Source organism: Hippopotamus amphibius, chromosome 12 (genome assembly GCF_030028045.1).
Source record: "Hippopotamus amphibius kiboko isolate mHipAmp2 chromosome 12, mHipAmp2.hap2, whole genome shotgun sequence".
Lineage (NCBI taxonomy): Eukaryota > Metazoa > Chordata > Mammalia > Artiodactyla > Hippopotamidae > Hippopotamus > Hippopotamus amphibius.
The window spans coordinates 33,669,279-33,689,952 of NC_080197.1; the positions used below are offsets into that span (position 1 = coordinate 33,669,279).

The 20,674-nt window shown below is 43.2% G+C and overlaps 2 protein-coding genes and 1 non-coding gene across 13 annotated transcripts in view; 1 reads left to right on the forward strand and 2 right to left on the reverse strand.

The window, feature by feature from the left end:
- The window catches only part of SNX5 (sorting nexin 5), a 23,600-nt gene extending 14,166 nt beyond the window's left edge, over positions 1–9,434 (reverse strand). For 2 of the 7 annotated variants that reach the window (XR_009048362.1, XM_057701435.1), the window contains exons 1-2: positions 9,300–9,434; positions 8,984–9,065 (exon numbers count right to left, since the gene is read on the reverse strand). Coding sequence is in view for 1 of the 7 variants with exons in the window: in XM_057701435.1 (XP_057557418.1) it covers positions 8,984–9,034 (51 nt within the window). In the remaining 6 variants the exon portion in view is untranslated. Of the gene's footprint in view, positions 1–4,858; positions 4,918–8,983; positions 9,121–9,299 lie in introns of those variants that run through there. The other 5 variants (XM_057701441.1, XM_057701442.1, XM_057701438.1 and 2 more) reach the window with 5 other exon arrangements.
- On the reverse strand, positions 4,217–4,453 carry LOC130834230 (small nucleolar RNA SNORD17). Its single transcript, XR_009048616.1, has one exon. It is a non-coding gene; the product is annotated as a small nucleolar RNA SNORD17 (small nucleolar RNA).
- Positions 9,425–20,434, forward strand: MGME1 (mitochondrial genome maintenance exonuclease 1). 5 transcript variants are annotated; one of them, XM_057701447.1, is made up of 5 exons: positions 9,425–9,560; positions 10,847–11,422; positions 14,843–15,062; positions 18,755–18,887; positions 19,278–20,434. In XM_057701447.1, exons 2-5 carry the CDS (start codon positions 10,909–10,911, stop codon positions 19,437–19,439), a joined length of 1,029 nt encoding a protein of 342 aa, XP_057557430.1. In that variant the 5' UTR covers positions 9,425–9,560; positions 10,847–10,908; the 3' UTR covers positions 19,440–20,434. The 5 variants fall into 5 exon arrangements, with proteins under 5 accessions (XP_057557430.1, XP_057557426.1, XP_057557427.1 ...); XM_057701443.1 differs by lacking the exon at positions 9,425–9,560 and adding an exon at positions 9,577–9,722; XM_057701444.1 differs by lacking the exon at positions 9,425–9,560 and adding an exon at positions 9,745–10,037.
- Positions 20,435–20,674: the final 240 nt, after the last annotated feature.

Consider the following 20,674-nt stretch of genomic DNA (forward strand, 5'->3'; position numbering starts at 1 on the left):
TTAGTCTCAAGTTCACTTTAGTCCTAAAAAGTATCCTTCCAAAAATGGGGAGCTAGTAATTAAAATGCAGTCGATACAAGACCATCTGGAAAAGGTCAGCTGAGATATCTCTAAGTCTATTTGAAACTGGGGAAACCTGCTCTTAAATGCATGGGTGGGTCCAGTGAATTCCTGTAATCTAAACAAAGCAACTATACAATCCTAATATCATGTACATTACATACTGGGTCTATGTGAAAAATACATTTAACCAAATACTTGAAGAACTATACTAAGAATAAGAAGGCTTCAACTGGATAGAATGAAATCTTGAACTTCTTATGTAAATGCCCAAATTACAAGCACATTCAAGAGACATTAACAGACTGAAAGTTAGAGGCTGGGAAAATATGGAGAGACAGAAAGTACAGAGAACAGTTGTGTGGTACAGGGTCTTGGGTAGAGATAAAAATTTCTAAGAGTGGACCTATTTATATTCAGGGATTGTCTCAAGGAGATGAGAAATCTAGGCACAAGAGGTGAACTGTAAAACCAACAAAGGCCTGAATGAGCAGAATTCCACTGCAATTACATGTAAGGGAGAAGGGTGAGCACTGCCCTGGGGACAAAGTAACTGATTTTTGGCAATGAGTTGGAACTTCAGAGGAAAATAATATCCCACTCCAGTTTTTTTCCCAAGAATTCCTGGAAGAAGTGGACTGTTAGGAAAAAGTGGTTAAAATGTTTTTCCTTAAAAAAAAAAAGTTTTCCTACTGAACCTAAAATATGATAAATTCTTTCATTCTTAAGACAGACAAGGTGACAGTGGTGGATGTGAAGGCCTGACACAAATGAGAGAGTGCAGGGCTCTCATATCACCCTTCCCCACCCCTAACTATAAGCTAGCACTAAAGTAAAGTTTTGAGAATACTCTGAACTACTCAGCACAAGGAAATGCCAAGTGAAGACTGGTGTTAGGATGAGAGAACAGGGAATCCTGAATATTTCCCTCTAAACTTCCTTTTGAATTAGTTCCTTCAAAATAAAAAGATCAAAGACTGATGAACTTAACTTCTGAAAATAGAAAAACTGGTTCTATCAGGTATAAAAAGGTTAGCAAGAACCTGATTTTAACATCAGGTATTTGTAAGATCACAATATACTTAACAGTTCCTGATATGTGAACCTAAATACATCTTCCAAATGAATTCTTGATGACTCCTATGAAATATGTGCTTGTTTGGCTTAATTTTCACATGTCCATTTATGAACTCTCTGCAAACAAAGATAAACCTTCAAGGTCAGGGATACTTCATCATTTTATCACAGCTGTGACTCTAGCTCTGACACACTTCTGATAAAAGCTTCCTTCCTTCTTATAATTTACCACTGGGCAAATGCAGCATTCGAAAAGATCTCAAAATATACCCTAAAATTTGACTGCAGAGAATACCGGCCACCCGACTGATATGTTTGTGTCAGATTACTGGTGGAAAGAGAGTCTAAGGTGCATCTCCCTGAGCTTAGTAACAACGGCCATGTTTCCTGAGATTCCATTTCCCAAAGAGGTCACAAATCCTGGTTTCCGGCCATGTCTCATTTTCTGAACACCCAGACGACAATTCCACTGTGGCTCACTCCAAACCCAGTGAGCCCAAGAGCCCCCACAAGGACTGCCTCTGGAATTAGGGTTAGAGAACCCAAGGGGAATGTAATCTAGTAAACGGGGCTCACTGAAGCACCAGTCAAAGCTGCAAAGGACTTCAAGAGCGAATACTAACGTCACTTCTTTTCCCACACCTCCAACCATACAGAGGTAACAGCCCAGACTACTAACTGTGTTACTATCTTCCTTTCTTATCAGCAAATTATATTTTTTTAAGTGTAAGAGTTGATGAGGACACAAAATAATAACAGAAAGCACTGAGGTTTGGAAACACTGCACTATAACAAGATACCAAGCACCCAGCTTCTCCAGCAGTAATCAGTCTTGCCTAAATATACCACTCTAGGAGGGGACTCAAAACAACCCCACCACCTGACATGATAAACACCCCCCCCCAACAAAACAAACAATTAAAAAAACCCACAACAGATAACACGAAGAAGTCTGCATTCGGGCCTTAAAGAATTGTCTGAAAAAAGATGGTGGCAAAATTCTGAGTATGCAGATCATCACCAACTCAAATGGTCCCTTATTCACAAGTCAAACGAACTTCCTGGTACTGTAGCATATAACCTTCCAGATAACAAAGCAGATAAATCACCAAGGAGTAAAAAGTTGTGAAATGTTTGAAGCTTCTAAGTCAGCATTGTCTCTTCACTCCAGAAGCATCTGGAAGCATCAAGTGTGATAAAAGCTCAGCTTTCCTTTTTCTGCTCGGTCAACAGAACCAACACCCCACAGTCCCATGCCACAGAACTTGCTAAGTAAATCAACAGACTGGTGGGTACCGGAGTGGGTGGCACATCTCCACACACTTTCCCCTACTCATCACCTCTGCCCTCTAGTACCCTGTAAGCACCAAGAGTGCAGTCTGACCTGCGCCACAGATGTCAGAAAGACTTAGGACAGCGTTTAAATCAGTGGGAGAGGCAGGCTTCAGAACCAAGCCTAACTTTAGGCACGTTAATTTTCTATTTTCCATTTCCTTAGGTCACTGGTGAGAATCAAATTTAAAACACATTTACTCTCCAATGTGGAATGTTAAGTTTTAAACCAGACTTTCTTTGGTAGATTTCCACGGAAGCCACTGCATTACATACCAAGTTTTAGTTGAGTTTCAGTCCCCAATATACTTCTTTATCAGATTAATCCCTACAATAAGGATTATAGGGATCTTTGTGAGAATAAAAGAGGGTAAACAAGCATTGCCTCATTTAGAAAACAAAATATGAACTGTTTTAAGAATCTGAGTGCTTGGTAAGAAAGTTGAAAAGGAGAAAAACTATAACAATCCCTGTGCATTCCCTCACCTATTTATCAGCCTCCCAGCCTGGGTACCTGACACTGGCCACAGGACAGATCTACACAGCTCTGAGCTGCTAAGGACCATTTTTGGTCCAGGTCTCCCTCATGACTCACTTTGGTACAAGACTTTAACACCACTGCAAAACCTCCTCTTCAAACAGTTAAGTGGCACAGAGATGGCAACGAGCACCTCCGTAGCTGGACAACACAGAAAGCCAGATTCAGAAATTCAGAACCCATGCAGAGAGAGACAAAGTATAAAAAATGTTATGACTTCTACAGACTCCAGTTTACACTACCAATGACATATAGCTGATGACAAGACACAATGGGAAGAAATCACAGTAACTCTGATCTGCTAGAACGATGTCTAGTTGAGTAGCCACTCAAATCTAACCAGTTGTGTACACATGCCCAGTTGTGTACACATGCAAGAAAGTGAATATGCCAGCCCCTATTATTTCCATCTCAATTTGAATGTTGCAAGCAAACTACTACAGATAGAAGAAAAGGCTGCGTGTATACATTTAAATGACTTTCCTTCCTCCAGTCCTGAAGCAGAACTGTACTCAGCCAGCACTGCTACATCACTGCGTCTGTCCTTCTGTTTCTCTCCTAAGGATTCTTCTGTTATCCCTTCGTTCACTCCTAAGGTACTAAAGACTCCTACCAGGAGAGGGCCAATACAACGGAGCCCCAACAGGCAGAAACAACCAGGCAATACTTAAACTAGACACGTGTGGATACCTTGCCTAGTCCAATACTCACTAGTGAGGAACACACTGGAAAACAGACTCAGGTGAAACATGTATTACTTTGTTAGTGTTTTGGCTCAGAGGAAGGAGGTGCTCTGCAAGAAATCCTAATACCTATCTTTCTCTGAACCTCTCTTTATGGTTCAAATGCTGTACTGGTACTGGAATTACTTGTTACTATTTTCTCCCACCTGAAGGTAACCAAACCTGTTGACCTTCCTATCCAAAACCTATCCCAGCTTATCCTTGAGACACTGGTGCATGAGAAACACTGAACTGTGAGCAATACATGAGCTGCTTTCACAGATATCTGTGTTCATCTCCTCCCCCACCCCCAGAACACAAACCACCACTGGCTCTCCCCCTCCTGTAATTCAGGCCTGCCAATATCATATCTTAGTCTTCAAGAGCAACAGGATCAAAGACTTCTATAAGATCTCAGTCTACTAACACTGATAAAAGCTATGGAAATTAGTCACAAGCTTAAAAACCAAATAAAGAGCTGCAGCAAGTGATCAGATTTTCACCACTCTTCTTGGTGAGATGAGACCCACAGGGACCCATCCCTGCTGACACCAACCATTCTTATCCGTAGGCCACCAACACACAAGCTGTCCACAGTAGAACACTGCAGACTGCTGGGCATCTGGCGGCTACATAGCCCAGAGTTCCTAGAACAGGAACCCAGGCCTGGAAGAAGGTCAGTGCAGCGCACTCAGCGAATGGATAAACTGAATCATCATTTCACAAGGCTGCAGGCCCATGAGCTAGTCAAATCCCAACATGGAATCAGAAAGAGATTAAATTATATTATTGGCTAAAATAAAATTCATTGCAAAATCCATCTAATTATAAGACATCTGGAGTATTTTCAAGAGTTCACAAAGTGAAAGGTTGGACCATATGATCTATAAGGATCTCCTAGCACAGAAATTCTACTGGTAATCAACATATCACTGTTACAGAGGAAGCAGCTGCCACAAACAAAAAACTCATTTCTTCCATTCAAAGCTAAAGCCCTTCACCTACTACTCAATCTTATCAAGTCTCCCAAAAGTTCCTGGTCTATCAAGTCCACCGCTCTTTACTACAAAGCAGTCTTACTTTATGATCAACCCAAAATGAAACAGAAAGATCTGAGAATAAAATTTACCTTCACCACCAACAAAGATGATTCAGCAACATGGATGGAGCTGTCTGAGCTTGAGTGATCTGAGTTTGAGACACAAATGGCAGCATGGAGAGAAAAGGTTGCCTGCTTCCTGGTGGGATTCCGTGTGCTCTAGTCAGAGGCACCACACATTTTCCAGATCCTTCAGATAAAAATATTTCAACCTCATTTCATCACTCACCAGCCACCTAGTCCCCACTAGCACAACATGCAAGCTTTGTACTGCTTTTCATGAAAGATCTGGTGAAAGCCACAGGGTTGCCGAATCTGCAACTGTGCTCCTCACCGTTTACACTAACCAGACCCAAAGGCTTAGGGATCTGCCCCTCGAAAACAAGTAAACCATAAACTCTTCGTGCAGAAAACACACACCATAGATTAGCGTAAACAACTATTTTGACAAAACTACACATTTCTCTCCAGATCATACAGCAGTGCCCGAAAAAGTTCCACCAAGTTTGTAAAAGGAAAGCAGGGAGTCCAGCCAAGGATCCAATCTCTAAACCAAAGTCCAGTCTCTCCTGTACCTCAAACTGGAACTTCACTCCTCCCTGTGTATTTATGGTTTGCCTTTGGGGTATGAAACAGTTGAGGGAGGAATCTCAATGGCCAATCAGAAAACATACAGGTGTTGGAAGTGAAGTATCTTTTTTTGGGGGGGAGGGAGCTAGTTTCTCCAGTAATTTAGACCTATAAAAAACAAATTTGCTATTCATGTAAAAGAAGATGTCCCACTATCCCTTTACTATTTCAAAAAGAAAAGGCAAAACTTACAAAGCTCAAAAATACATTCCTCTGAATAACTGGATTTATTAAAAGATCGTTTCCCTAAATACCACCTAACTTCACTGCATGTGCCTTTCACCACTGGCTGCCAGTGGTATTACTGACCTACAGAATTATATCCTAATTTCCTCAAGCAACCAGGAAAATAGAAAGCAAAAAAGCAGAATTTTAAACCAAGTTCTACCTCGTAGCACATTTCTCAGTGAACTTCAGTTCTGCCCGACAATGCTTTGTGAGTGCTGTGGCATCCAAGACTCAGGTCTACACTGAAAATGGGCAGTGAACTCCAACACAGTACACACAGCAGCCTTTGTAACCCTCAACAGCCCAGAACCCTCTACCGTTTTTTCATAACGCTCCTCAACACTGGAGGAAAAACTAATTCTACCAAAGACAGTCAACGATGCTCATGTTTTACACGACAGGCTGTTTCCTTAGAATTTATCAAACATCTGAAAAAAACTTGAAACCAACTGGCACACTAAAAATTAGCCTCTAACACAACCTGACCCACTCATATCACACCATTTTATAAAGTTTAAATAGGTGATTCTCAACCAAGGCCTTTTGATTGTCACTAATGAAGGAAAGGGGTTAATGTCACCCAATAAAAGGCAAGGAATTCTGCTACAAAGCGCAGGAAGGACAATTCCCCACAACAAAAAATTATCAAGCCCAAAATGTCAATCAGTAGTGCTCAGATTAAGAAACCCTGCTTTAAACTGAAGCTCTACATTAGATAGATATTAGCCACTAACTAGGTCTCATACCAAATGAGAATTTGGATCTCAGGATCCAGAAAATTCTCTGTCTCCCTCCGCCATTTCTTCCTACAGCCAGGGGGGAAAAAAAAAAAAAGAAAGTAGGCATAGCTGGACCTGTTACAGCAGTATTCACAAATGGGGATTTAAGACACTGTGTCGGAGTTACTGATCCTCAACCAAGGCTTGGGCGATTTTGGTAAGTCATACTTCCCGAATCTGAAGTCAAGCCATAAACACAGCAGAAAACTTCAGTCCACAAGAATCAGTTACTTTGGACTTGCTGCAGTATTGATGAAAATTCAGGACTGTTCGTATACTAACATAAATCGTAGTACACTTCATCTAAGCTGGTGGAGAATGGCTTCCCTAGAGACAACTTCCACACCAATTAACTATCTGCAAACCAGAGCAGCAGCATAAATGTAAAACATAAATGACTGCCTCTGAGAAGGAAACAGCATCCACTCGAAGCCCATGTAACTAGTGAAAGTAACAGCACTAGGCTGGGGAGGGCCCTTACAAAGTTTCTCCTGTGCATGCCTTTGCTTCAGTCACTAAAAAGTCAAGAATCATAAAAAATCCCAGGAGACAATCAGGACCATTTGCCACAGGCTGGCAAGACTAACAGGACCAAAAATCATCACAATGGACACAAAGAGTCTGAGTAGGAATCTAAACAGGATGCCTGCTGTTTAAAGGACTTTTTGGCCAACAGGAGGCCTGGAGAACCTAGAAGGTGCAAATGACTGGAGGCCTGGATAAATATTTTAAGGGAACAAGGTTCCGCATAATCTCCAATCGCCCCCCCAACCATTAAAAACGCCAGACACCTTAAAATATTGATGGGGGTGGGGGGGGGGAGTACTGCACTAATTTCTTTATCATGAAGGTGGGGCCAAATGGTGTTAAAGTTTCAGTTAACGTCTCAGGGGCTAAACTAGACTTAGCAAAACCTTACTTGTCTAAATTTAAAGACGACAGCACAATCTTTCCCATCAGTAGAGGACTAGTTAAAACCCAAATTAATCATACAACTGCTTCCTGGGAAAGGAGACAAATCAACATCCTCAGCTCAGGAGAATACAACTAAATGGAAGTGTTGGGCTACCGGATATGGCCCAATACTCCTGTTTTGCTGAACTAGCCAAGTGCTGTAGGAGCATTCAAAATCCTCCATTCTGTCCCCTGCCTTATTAGTGGGGCTAAACCTCAAGAACCCCCATCCTCATGGAAATTCCAAAGCAGAAATCAGAAACTTTAAACTTACATTTCCAGCAACAACGTAAAATATTTCAGTTAACTAACAAAACTCTAATACAGCAACGAGTTTGCCGAAGATTTGCCCTCCTGTTATTTTACTCGTGTCTCAAACTGCCTTTAAGGTGAACAGTAAAATCCACCTAGAACTGATCCACATCACGGGACTAGATCAGAGATCAGGGGAAAAAAAATGAAGCTATGCGTTAGAGTAATATTTTATTGTTTATCATTTCCTTACTTCTGCAATTAAAGGAAAGTCAGGAAAAATAATTCTACATAATCTTTCCTGTAGTCCAGGAGGTAGGAAATAGCCTTCAGAATCCTGTTTTGCTCGAGGATGGTGGGTAAGTTATTTTAAAAACCAACCACGGTTGTACTATACTAACAAATAGCAAGATCGGTTGCAGTTATAAAGAGCTGCCTAAAATAAATTCTTGATCAACAAAGGAGATGGAAGGTGGGAGGTTGGGGGAACGACCTACCAAATTTTCTATCAGCCACCTAAACTTCTAGAGAGAAAACTACCTCCGGAATGTTCTAGAAGATAATCTGTTCTCAAGTTCCCACTTCCGGCTTTAGGAAGGGGGGAAAAAATAATTTACTTCACTCAACTTTGAAAGAAGTAAAAATAACCCAACCAAGACGCCATCCTCACGTTTCATTTCAGTCACTAACACAGCAACGATCCCCTTGCTGGAACAACCCAGCAGACGTGAGTGATCGCTGGCACCTACTAGGTGAAAAGGTCTCTCCAAAGAGCTATGGTTTAAATTTGAGAGCGCCTCGAATTTCTAATTTACACTTTTCTTCGTTTTCTATTAGATAAACCTTTTCTGTAGACGATCCTGCACAAAACGTTGCGGCTCGTACCAACCCCTGTGTATCTCAAACTAACTTCTGTGTCTAGGACCAATAAAGCGGAGGCTTGCCTCAGTCTTTAACTGGCAAGGGTGACGTGAGCTGACTGCATTCGGTACCTCTCGGACCTCAAGATCCAAGGAGTAAGGTACATCAATACGCAACTCTTACGAAAGAAAAAACTAAGCTCAACTGCTCAAGCACCTCCTAAAAAAAGACAGCACTCCCTCCCGCAGCGCTTATGAAAGTTTGCAAGGCACACGCTCCCGTTCTCGACCCAGCTCCACTTCCCAGTATTCTGGAGGGGCCGGGGCCCCGTCGGAGCTCCGTCTTTTGCTGCAAAGTGGGTCTCGCCGGCGCCGCGCGGTCTCCCCCGGGAAGTTCTAGCAACTTTCCACGCCGAACGCGCTCCCGGGTCTCCGGCCCCGCGGGCCCTCACCTTGCTGCGGTCCTCCTCCTGCTGCTGCAGCAACTCGGGAACCGCGGCCATGGCGACGCGGGCCTCGAGCGGGGCCGCCTGGCTGTGCGAGGAGAGAAGAGGCTGGGCCGGCCGCCGGGGTTCCTCTCAGCGGCGACCGCGGCCCCGCCTCCGCCAGCCTCCCAGCCCGACGGCGGTGGGAGGCCTCGCGACTCCGCCACCGTCCCAGCAGCCCCGGGAAAGGCGAGCGGCGCCCCACGTGCTCCCCCAGGGCGGCCTCCCCCGTCCCCGCTGCCGTCCATCTTGGAGCGGGGCAAACAAGCTACGCGGGGCCTACCCTCGCTCCGGGCCACGCGGAAGCCGCCGACCGCCGGGCCGCCTCGGGGACGCAGAGCCCGCAACACTCTCCCACCGAGGCGCCTCTCAGGAAAGACCGCGCTGTCGTGTGAGGAGAATTTATTCCTCAGCCAGAGTCCAAGATGGCGACGAGCTCTGACGTAAACGAGATCTCGTGAGAGAGAGAGAGCGCGATTTGGAGGCGCCCGCGCTTCGGCGCGCGAGGAGGCGCTCCCCACGGATCGCTGGAGTGTCGACTGAGGTGGACGAGGGGCTAGGGGCGGGGCGTGAGCGCCGCAGTGCATGCTGGGAGCGACGTTCCTGGGGCGGGGCCTAAGTGGGGAGCAAAGCGCGGGACCGACGAAAGTACCGGCCCGCGGGGTCTTTAGCGCCCAGGAGTTAGCGGAGCGCGCCGGCTTCCGAGGTACCCTCTGCCGGCGCTGCCCGAACCCTGCCGGCGCTGCCCGAACCCTGACGGCGCTGCCCGAACCCTGACGCCCGTCCGCGGGGCCGCCGCCACCCTGTCCCCGCCGGGGCTCCGCCTCCGCCGACGCGGGGATCGGGCGCTGGGTCCTGCTGACGGCCTCTGGCCGGCTGAGGTCGATCCGGGACCCTCCAGGAGCCCGAGGGCCGCGTCTTTAGCGAGTCGCAGCGGTGCCCACCTTGGAGGGTGTGAAGGATTAGATGAGGCCTTTCTACGCAGGATACTTAGAGAATTTGGTGTTTACGGATGAGTTGGGTACACTGTTTTAACTCTGTGCGGCCCCTCCAGCATCCTGTTTCTTTGTCTCACACAGGCCTCCCTTCGTGGGCGGCACGTGGCTCCGTAGTGAATGTTGGGGACGCCTTGTCCCAGGCTGTGTACTCTTTCATCTTTAACAGGTGCAGGTCCTTCAGGAGTAGTTTTGTCCGAATAGTACCGATTCCAAGTTCCATTGCAGGAAAAAGTTGACAGATGAGCTGCTGGAGCAAGGAATAAGTGACTTTATTCGGAGAGCCTGTGGCCAGAGAAGATGGCGGACTGGTGTCCCAAAGAATCCTCTTCCCTGTGTTAGAATTCAGGCTTCTCTTATACTGAAAGGGGAGGGGGTGTGGCTGGTTGTTGCCCATTTCTTGGTGCAGGAATCCTTTTTTTCTTGCAGCTGTCCACGTAGGTTTGGTCACAGTGTTCCTATAAACCTCTAACAAGATGATTATTTTTTGTCCTGCAACTTTTTAACCTCTATAGGATTGGAAAAGTGTTAATACCTTTAAAGGTCAGAGGCTTTACAGTGGGCTCTCCTGTATATTTCAGGCTACAGGCGACATAACAGTACTTTTATAAAAGGTACAGAGCCCACATGACTAAGCCCCAGCAGCAGAGCACAAAGGTTAGAGCTGAAGGAATAGATTCAGTATGGAGTCAGGTTTCTTTTTCCTCTGTTAAACATGTGGATAAAGCTTACTGAATACAATTTTAATGTTCAGTATCATACTGTTGCAGCTTTTGCTTTGATGGTTCAAATATTTAAGGCATTTGGTATCTAACACCACTTTTCTCTTTGATAGGAAAGCAAAAATTAAAAAGGCCCTCTACAAGTAGACTAGAAGGAAGTGAAAAAAATCTGAAGATGAAGGTATTTCAGACCATCTGCAGGCAGCTTGCAAGTTCAAAGGGGTTTTCTGTAGAACCAGCCCCCCGTGTGGTCTTCTCCACTTCCTCTTATTTGTTTGGTCGGAAGAAAAAAGTGAACCCTTATGAAGAAGTGGACCAAGAAAAGTACTCTGATTTAGTAAAGTCTGTCTTGTCATCCAGAAGCCATGCTCAGACTCCACAATCTTTGTTCAAGGAAGATGCTTTACTCTATGGACCTGTGAGTAAATGTAAGCTCCCGAAGCAAGAAGAAGAAGCAGGCGTTCCACAAACCCGGTTTCCTCTCTTCAATCCAGAGAAAAGCACAAAACCGAATGCAGCAAGTGATCCTACAATTCCTTTGAAAATCCCTTTGCGAAGGAATATGATACCAAGTGTGACCCGAGTCCTTCAGCAGACCATGACCTCAGAACAGATTTCCTTTTTGGAGAGGTGGAAACAGCGGATGATTCTGAAACTGGGAGAGGATGGCTTTGCAGAATATACTTCAAGTAATTTTCTCAGTCCTGATTCTGTATGGTTATTATGTTTTCCCGAATATAGAGCACCAGTGTCAAAAGAATGAGTTGTTCTTTTTCTAACCTCAACTAATGAGGAGCTACTTTCAAATGATAATTAGCATTAACAGCATTTTTTATATATTAACTCACCTAATCCTCATGACAACCCTATGAAGCACAGATACTATTATCCCCATTTCACAGGTAAAATTGAAGCACAGAAATCAAGTACTTTGATTAAAGATATATAAAATTCATTTATTTTGTAAGCTACAAACTTAAGTATTAGAATTCCGTTTTCTTTGATTATGGGAGAGTCAGTCACCTCATGATGGAATTCTAGTTGTTTGCCAGGCATTCTGTTCAGGATCTAGTAAATACCCCCTTGCTGTACTTAGCAGAGACTGACTTGTACATTTAAAGACTGGCACTGAACCAGAACGTATGATCTGTATTTAGATCTTAGTAAATTGAGATAATCAGGTATTCTTAATTAGGAACTGAGAATTGATAAACTTTAGCCTTCAACTCCTAAGTCACTAACTTCTTAGACAAGTGAGGAATGGAGCTTTCTTAAAACAGATTCCTTTCAAAAGCAAGATGAAAGGAAAGACCATTGGTACAGGTGAATTAGCTGGTCCCCATCAGGATTATAGGTGTGGAAGCTAAGTTTTACCCTGAGCGCTCCTTAGCCCGTGCTTCCAGAGAGCAGTACATGGGCCTCTAGTGGTACACAAGCACTTTAATTTTTAATTTAAGAGCAATGCACTTATTTTGAGGCATCTTAGAAAAAAACTCTGTGTATGCGTAACATGTTAAACCTGTGGTCACATATGCTTTAAGGAAAAAATGTTAAGTATTTAGGTGGCACTTGGACATGGCAAAAATGGAAGGCTCTAGCCACACAAATTCCTCAGCTGCCTGGGCAAGGACTATATGCAGGGGCCCACTGCCTTAGTTAATTAGTAACAACCACCTAAGCATTCTCTGCTTGTTAAAGGATCAACATTATAAAAATAATTATTTTAATGGCATCTTAAGTTTTTTATTTGTAGCACTAGAACTTAAAATTGACATTGTTTCCTATGGAAAGTTTTTTTTGATTCTCTTTAAACCAGAACTGTCATGTGGCAGCTTGTGGGAATCTAAGAAACCTGCTGGGACATTGAGAACCTAGGTCTGTAGCTCTTGGCACAAAGTAAGTGCTTTGCTGGCCCATTCAATGAAGGAGAGGAATTTTTTTGGAATGTGAGTAAGCCCCACTGTCCCAGGCAGAGAGAAAACTTGGGTTGACTCCAGTGATCGTTTGTTGATCTAGGTTACTACTCTGATATGTTTCTCCGTCAACTTAGGATCAGCCTTCAACAGGCTGAATTAATTTTTTTTTTTTTTCATAATGGGGCAGTCACATACAGATTAGTGTCATGGCCAAAAAAAAAAAAAAAAAGGAAGAAAAAAAACAAGCATAAAGGGACCTCCCTGGTGGTCCAGTGGTTAAGACTCCACTCTTCCACTGCAGGGGGCATGGGTTCCCTGGTCGGGGAACTAAGATCACACATGCCACAAAACAAAAACCAAACAAACAAAAAAACTCCGCAGGATCAATTTCCCAAGCACCAATTTACCTTTCAAAGATTGTTGAGCATAAAAAAGTCTGACTTTGATTTACAGCTGTGTTGATCCTAGTGGAAAAGGCTGGGGTTTATTTTTTCAGTTATTTTGCTACACTGATTTTTTTTAATTCTAAAATATCCATGCTGCCAGTCAGAATATAGAACTCATGATTTTTTTAATGCATTTTATTTACTGTGACTTGAAAACTTTTCACTTTTATTTCTTTAATGAGTGAATACTCTGACTTGATGCTATCTGCAATAACTCTTGAATCTTTTAAGATTTATTTTCGCAAGTTGAATCATGTTTAATGTTCTTAGCTTTACAATCTTAAGGGATCCTGTAACCCAGATCCCATGTTTGCTGCCCCTTACATGTGAAGCAGCCTTGCTGGGGTTAAGCCTGCAGCCGGGAATGAGTTATCCATTTGCTTGGCTGTTGATAAAGGAATTCTCTTTCCTTCCTGTTTTTAACATGTTTGTGTTTTGCTTCATTAAAGCTAGTCTGTAGATGAATACTACTTTTTTTTTTTTTTCCCTAGGTTTTAATTCCATAAGTCTTAAATTTTGTAGGCCTTTTACATGCTAATAAGTCCAATTAAGCCAAGTAAATTTGGCGTAGAATAACTTAGGTCCTCAGTTGAATTTCACTTCACTTTCCAAGTAATTACCCAGAAGCAATTCCATTTTTTGCCAACCGTAGAGCTGACCTTTCAAAATCTTTGTAAAAACTACTTGACAAAGGTAATACGGTTTGACATTACCTCATTAGATGAGATGGCTTGCCTCATTTTCTGTGAGTCTGTCTCCAAGCATGTATACTTCCTACTCTGTTTCTGTGTGTATTTAACTGATGGTCCTTGAATTTTCCTCTCTTGCGCTGCTGTGTGAGGGACCAGAATGAACATAGATTCTGGTGCCAGGCCCTGGTCCAGCATTTTGCTTTGGCGCAAATTAACAGCACTGCCTAGGCCTCCTTCATTAAAATGGAGGTGATGATCCTTATCTTGCCAGGTAGCTGTGTTTGAAAGTTAACAATTTGAAAGTGCCAAGGCCACTGCTTAGCACAGCAATACCCTCTCTTTCTTTCTTTCCTTCCCTTATCAAGAGTCAAGTGAATATGTAGTGTTTCTTGCATTTGTTGAATATGTTTGTGTCCTCTTTTCTTAAAAGTGTATGATGAAGAAAAATTCCAGACAGAGCCACTGTCTTAGGCTGTTCTCGCCCTCAAAGAAAGTGCAGGAGAAGAATGTCACATATTTTGCCTCCCTCTCCCTCAAATCCCTCAACATTAATTCATGTGTGCCTTGATTTTCATGCCTTGCCAGTCACTAAGTCTGTTAGTAAAAGGATGCCTCCACCTATGTTCATAATTAAGATTTGGTTGAAAAAAGAACTGTAAACAAGCACAGTTCCCTAAGTGTCTAATAACTGTCACAGCTAGTTAACTTACTGGTTACGTAAGTTAAGTGAATACTTAAATTCACAGTTCTGGTCCTATCGCCCCCAGACCTTCAATTCTATCTTTGGCCTAATTCTACTAGAAATATTTCATTTTAATCCATTTTATTATCTAAGTTCTCCTAGTCCCTTTTGTTTTCAAAGTGCATTCTTAGCTTTCACAAGAGGCTGAAATACGGTGTCTTAGGGGTTGTCACTTATAGATAATTCATGTAATTTTTGACTTTATTGTTCAGAGTTTTATAGAGTATTTGTTCCTTAGTACTAGCCTTGTTTTGGGGGGTTTTTTGTTGTTGCTGTTGCTGTTGTTTTCCTCTTCCCCTGATTTTCTTTTCAGACATGTTTTTACAAGGGAAACGGTTTCATGAAGCCTTGGAAAGCATACTTTCACCCCAGGGGAACTTAAAAGAGCAAGGTGAAAATCTCCTCGAATCTGGCTACGTCCAAAGTGTCCAGCATGTTCTGAGAGATGTCAGTGGAGTGCGGGCTCTGGAAAGTGCTGTTAAACATGAGACCCTACAGTATGTAGGTCTTCTGGACTGTGTGGCTGAGTATCAGTAAGTATTCGATTTTTTACATCAAGTGTGGAGGTGAATTAATTCTGGGTGGGACAGATGGTTCCCTTCCAACATTAGTTTTTCCTTTTAACTCCTGCTTCAAGGTGTGGCCTCTACAAAGTCACACCTCGTAAGAGCCACATCATCCTTGTAAATCTGTGTTCCGAAGTCTAAGTATTTGGTGGAGAAAAGGTGTAACTTTCCAGTATCCCTAGGATGGCCTGTTTTCCAGCATGTCCCCTCCCATTCAAGGTATCCCCCTCCCCCCAAGCAAGGTCCCAGCCATACGATCCAATTTGATTCCTGCATTTTCTTTCCTGTTTCCCTAAAAATAGCACCTTGACCTGTTGGCCCTGAAAATCAACTCTTTTCCTGGCTTCCAGGCAGTGTTTGACATGGATAGGAACTCTGAGCTTACTGAAGCTTCCTGTGGTTGTTAAATTGCTACTATGTTACTGCTTTCCCCATTTACACCAGATTTCAAAGGTAGATATAACCTGAAAATACCCCTATTCCACAAAAAAGCATGTGAGCCATAAACAGGATGGGGAAAATCTATGAGTGAAACCCTTGGAACTCTAGTTAAAAGTTACTGGGCTGCGGAGGACCTAAATAGACATTTCTCCAAAGAAGACATGCAGATGGCCAACAAACGCATGAAAAGATGCTCAACATCACTAATCATTAGAGAAGTGCAAGTCAAAGCCACAATTAGGTATCACCTGACATCAGTCAGAATGGCCATCATCAAAAAATCTAGAAACAATAAATGTTGGAGAGGGTGTAGAGAAAAGGGAACTCTCCTGCACTGTTGGTGGGAATGTAAGCTGGTACAGCCACTATGGAAAACAGTTGGGAGGTTCCTTAAAAAATGAAAAATGGAACTACCATGTGACCCAGTAATCCCACTGCTAGGCATATACCCAGAGAAAACCATAATCCAAAAAGAAACATGTACCATAATGTTCATTGCAGCACTATTTACAATAGCCAGGACATGGAAGCAACCTAAATGCCCATAACAGATGAATGGGTAAAGAAGATGTGGCACATATGTACAATGGAATATTACTCAGCCATAAAAAGGAATGAAATGGAGCTATATGTAATGAGGTGGATAGACCTAGAGTCTGTCATACAGAGTGAAGTAAGCCAGAAAGAGAAAAACAAATTCTGTATGCTGACTCATATATACGGAATCTAAAAAAAAAAAAAAAAATGGTACTGATGAACCCAGTGACAGGGCAAAAATAAGGATGCAGATGCAGAGAATGGACTGGAGGACACGGGGTTGGGGGGGTGCAGGGCGACGGGGAAGCTGGGACGAAGTGAGAGAGTAGCATAGACATATATACACTACCAACTGTAAGATAGATAGCTAGTGGGAAATTGCTGTATAACAAAGGGAGATCAACTCGATGATGGGTGATGCCTTAGATGGCCAGGACAGGGAGAGCAGGAGGGAGTCGTGGGAGGGAGGGGATATAGGGATATATGTATAAATACAGCTGATTCACTTTGGTGTACCCCAAAAGCTGGTTCAAGAGTGTAAAGCAATTATTTTCCAATAAAGAGCTTGGGGGGAAAAAAAAAGTTACTGGGCTCTGGAAACAGGCTGCCTGAGTTTGGTTTCTGGCTTTTCTTCTTGACATTAGGCTACTTACTTGGCATCTCTGTACCTCAATTTGCTCACCTGTAAAATAGAACAAATAATAGTACCTGCCTCACAGGTTTGTTATAGAAGTCAAATGAGACATTCCCTGTAGGGCACTTAAAATGCATACTATCTGCTCAAAACGTGTGAGGTCCTTATGTTGATCCTGTTCTTTTTAATTGGTCTTTGTTGTGAATGAGCCGTATCCGTTTCCCTGTTGGGAACACTCAGGTTATTTCTAGTTTTTCAGGGTTACCAACTGCAGCAGTGATTGCGTTTCCTCCTATTCTGTCTGTTTCTCTCAGCAGGAGCGCGGGTTCATTTGTTTGTTTGTTTTGGTGAGTGATATGTGAGGTCTGGATAAATTCGGCTGATGTGAAATAGGTCTGGGTGTGAATACTTCTTAAATTTTCTAGGCACTTGCACCCAGGCTAGCAAACCATTGCTCTACAGTACAGACCTAAAAGGGAAATTGCGGGGCCACAGGGAACCTGCGTTTTAACACTGTCTCAGCATTTGAGTCTGCATTTCAAAATAAATTAGGCTGGGCACCTTTTTGTTTGTTAGGAACTATTTGTGGACTGTCTTATTGCAATTTTAATTTGGGTTTATGCTACTAAGATTTTTTTTCCACATTCTACAAGTTGTAGTACATTGCTGGAAACAGTGGTACACGGCAGAAGCCTTTATTTTGGGGTATTTTGATTTTCTTCAAGGGAGAGAACTGGGAATGGTAGCCCCCTGGGGATGCTGGGGCCCTCTCTTCATTTGCATAGATCGTCAAGCTCTACAGCAGTAGAAAACAGTTATAAAGACATGTTACCTTTCTACCTGCACTGTCCAGTAGAGCAGCCATTAGCCACGTAAGGCCATTAAGCACGTGACTGTGGCCAATCCAAACAGAGGAGTGCTGTAATACAGACTAGATTTCAATGACTTCATTCAAAAGAGAATGTAAAATATCTCATTAATAACTTTTTAACATTAATTATATATTGAAATGAATAAATATTTTGGATATGTTGGGTTAAATAAAATATTAAAATTTCATCTGTTTCCTTTTTTTTTTTTTTTTTTGGACATAGCTACTAGAAAATTTTAAATGATATGTGTAGCTTGCATTTATTTCTTTAGACAGCACTACTTTAGACTGATTTTTAAAATACCTTGCATTAGTTTTGTAACTGTAGGGCTAGGGTGGTAGGAAGGTAGCTTTGTGCAAACCTCCCTCTAAACTGCTGATTTTGAAACTGAAGTCAGGACAGACAGAGCATATAGAGCCCTTTGAGAGTCACCAGTTCTCAGTCCACCTACCCGGCAGTCCTTTTGACATTTGCGCTTGGCAAGAAATCCCACTAGCTTGGGGTGGGGGCGGGGAGGAACATACTGGTTATTTGACTAAAAAAGTGGCAGGAATTTTTCAATTTTCCCAGTATCCCTAATAGTAAATAATATCCCTACCCTGTGTGTAAACTTTTAGGACAGGTGTTCTTATTTGTATTTCTGCTTATAGTTGGTGCCTGTTAAGTGTTGATGGATTTGAACTCCAGCTTTGGTTTCACAGGCACCATGATGCTTAGTCCTTTACGATGGGGACTTTGCTATTGGTCTGTTGTGGTTCATTCTGATAGACGTTTGAAGCAAAATCAACTAAGATAATAATAGATGTAGTTTCAATTCCCTTGTCAACTGTTAAACCATGAAGGTCCAAAGAAACTTCTAGAAAGTTTAGAAGTTTGCGCTGGGGAAGTTGTTTCCCAGCACTTGCACCTGGGCCCACACCTGCAGCCCCAGTGGGTGCACTTAGGAAGCGTCTTCCTTCATACCTCATGGCTGACCTGAATGAGGGACTCAGAGGAAAGAGAACATCACACCTCTTCAATCCTAAATAAAGTTCAGGAGAGCTGTCTTCTTGGAACGTGGGAAATAGAAGCAACAGTCATTGGGTGACACATAGCAAACTGTAAAAAGAGGTTTAGCCTAATAGAGATTTAGTTTGAACTATTACCTTCAAGGCCTCTCTTTGGTTTTTCTCTAGGGGCAAGCTGTGTGTGATTGATTGGAAGACATCGGAGAAGCCAAAGCCTCTCATCCGAAATACATTTGACAACCCGCTGCAAGTCGTGGCGTATGTTGGTGCCGTAAACCATGACACCAACTACAGCTTTCAGGTCAGGACGCGGAGCCTCCGCTACTCAAAGCTTGGCTCAGTGCTGGGTTACAGCTCGTTACCTCCTTAGAGTTTTATTCTGTATGTATCCCACTGCTTACTCTGTTCCTGTCCTTCTGCCACTTCAGAAAGCACTTTCCCCCTCCTCCTGGGCTTTTTGTTTTTGTTAATAGTTCTTTAATGATCACAGTCCATTCTTTAGCATCTTAACTATCATCTCTATTTTCTTGCATATCCCGGGCCAGGCTTTCATCAACCCGTCTTAAAAGCTGAGTTAGGAGCTGTTACTGCAGCTTGTTTTGTTCTGAGTGTGCCCTGGGGTAAGAAGGAAATGAACCTCAGCTCTGGTGCTGCTGTGCAGACGCTGGAATTGCCCTGTGTTCCTTCCTAGGTTCAGTGCGGCTTGATCGTGGTGGCCTACAAAGACGGGTCCCCCGCCCACCCACATTTCATGGACGCACAGCTCTGCTCCCAGTACTGGGCAAAGTGGCTTCTTCGACTAGAAGAATATACAAAGAAGGAAAAGAACCAGAATATTCAGAAGCTAGATTAGGGGCAGGAAGCTGTGTGGGAACATTCTGTGCTTTCTCACAATTTGGGAGGATGTATCGCTGTTTACTGTGATCTAGGATGAGGTGCCACAGGGTCTGAGAGCTGCAGTAACACAACGGAACCAGTAACTTGTTGAAATTTATTGCAACCAAAAGGCAAAGCCAGAAAAGTTAAATTTAAAGAGCCAACTTCTGCACATAAAGACCAGCTCTGCTACCTCTGACTCGCATTTACCCGAACAAAGGGCAGGCAGCACTGGCACAGTGTTGGTGGCTCTTGGATCCTCCGAGACCTTTCCGTGTCCTGGGCAGGACGCCCAGTCTTTGAACTGAGAGATTCAGGGCTGTGAGGCTCTGTGTGCTGAGAGCCTTTCCCCCGGGCACTAGCGGGGGAGGGCCTCGCCCCCCCAGGGTGTGTGTGCAGCTTGAATGCCTATCAGCCATTGCAGTTGCCAGTGCAGGCTCTGAAAACCTGTGTTATGTGTGGGGTTCCCTGTATTTCATTTGGCAGAAAAAGCTTCCATTTAACATTTTTGAAGAACAAACTTGTGATTCCTTAGCGCCAGGAAACATTGCCCTCTGGACAGAGGGAGCATACTCCCCATGTGGTGGGCGGTGCCCCTTGGCACCCACCAGGTAACCCTCAGAAGCAGCCAGACTCCAGCCTGAGCATCGTAACTGCAGGTATTTTGGTTAACTGTCTTCTGGTTTGAATGAAGGACTCATGTACATGGAGAAAATGTATTTGTGGAATTTTCCAGCTATGAGGAGCAATAATAATGTGTATTTTTTTCTGTGTTTGATAATTAATAAGATTGATTAGTTGCCACTGGGTTCAGGAAACTTAAATAAACACCCACTACAGCCCTGGGAGAAGACTCCCTGGTTTATGGAGTAGGTTAGCATTTAGGTTATGGTTGCTGTCTTAAAATAGTAGCGTGCTACAATCACTTTTTTTCCTTCATTAGCCGTTAATTATAAGAAATAAAATACAAGATGTGAGTAAAGTAATGAGGCTTTTGGTTTTGCTTTTTCTTTAAGTTCGTTCATTTGTAGAGTGATTTCACAAAGGTGGAATTGTTTAGATTTTATTTTTTAATTCAGAACTTTACCATTGACCCAGTGGTATTGTACGTACATGGGTGTGTTGTGTGTAAATGCACACACGAAGGAGGTGCCCTTCACCATGGCCACCTCGTGGGGAAAGTAAGCTTCAGGGGGAGGGGGCACTGAGGGA

Bases quoted from the DNA above. Each gene is read 5' to 3' on its own strand.
- MGME1 (XM_057701443.1), top strand. From the start codon at position 9,602: ATGCTGGGAGCGACGTTCCTGGGGCGGGGCCTAAGTGGGGAGCAAAGC. The intron at 11,423-14,842 runs GTAATTTTCTCA...TTTTCTTTTCAG, and splicing joins CTTTGCAGAATATACTTCAA to ACATGTTTTTACAAGGGAAA. The intron at 15,063-18,754 runs GTAAGTATTCGA...GTTTTTCTCTAG, and splicing joins GACTGTGTGGCTGAGTATCA to GGGCAAGCTGTGTGTGATTG.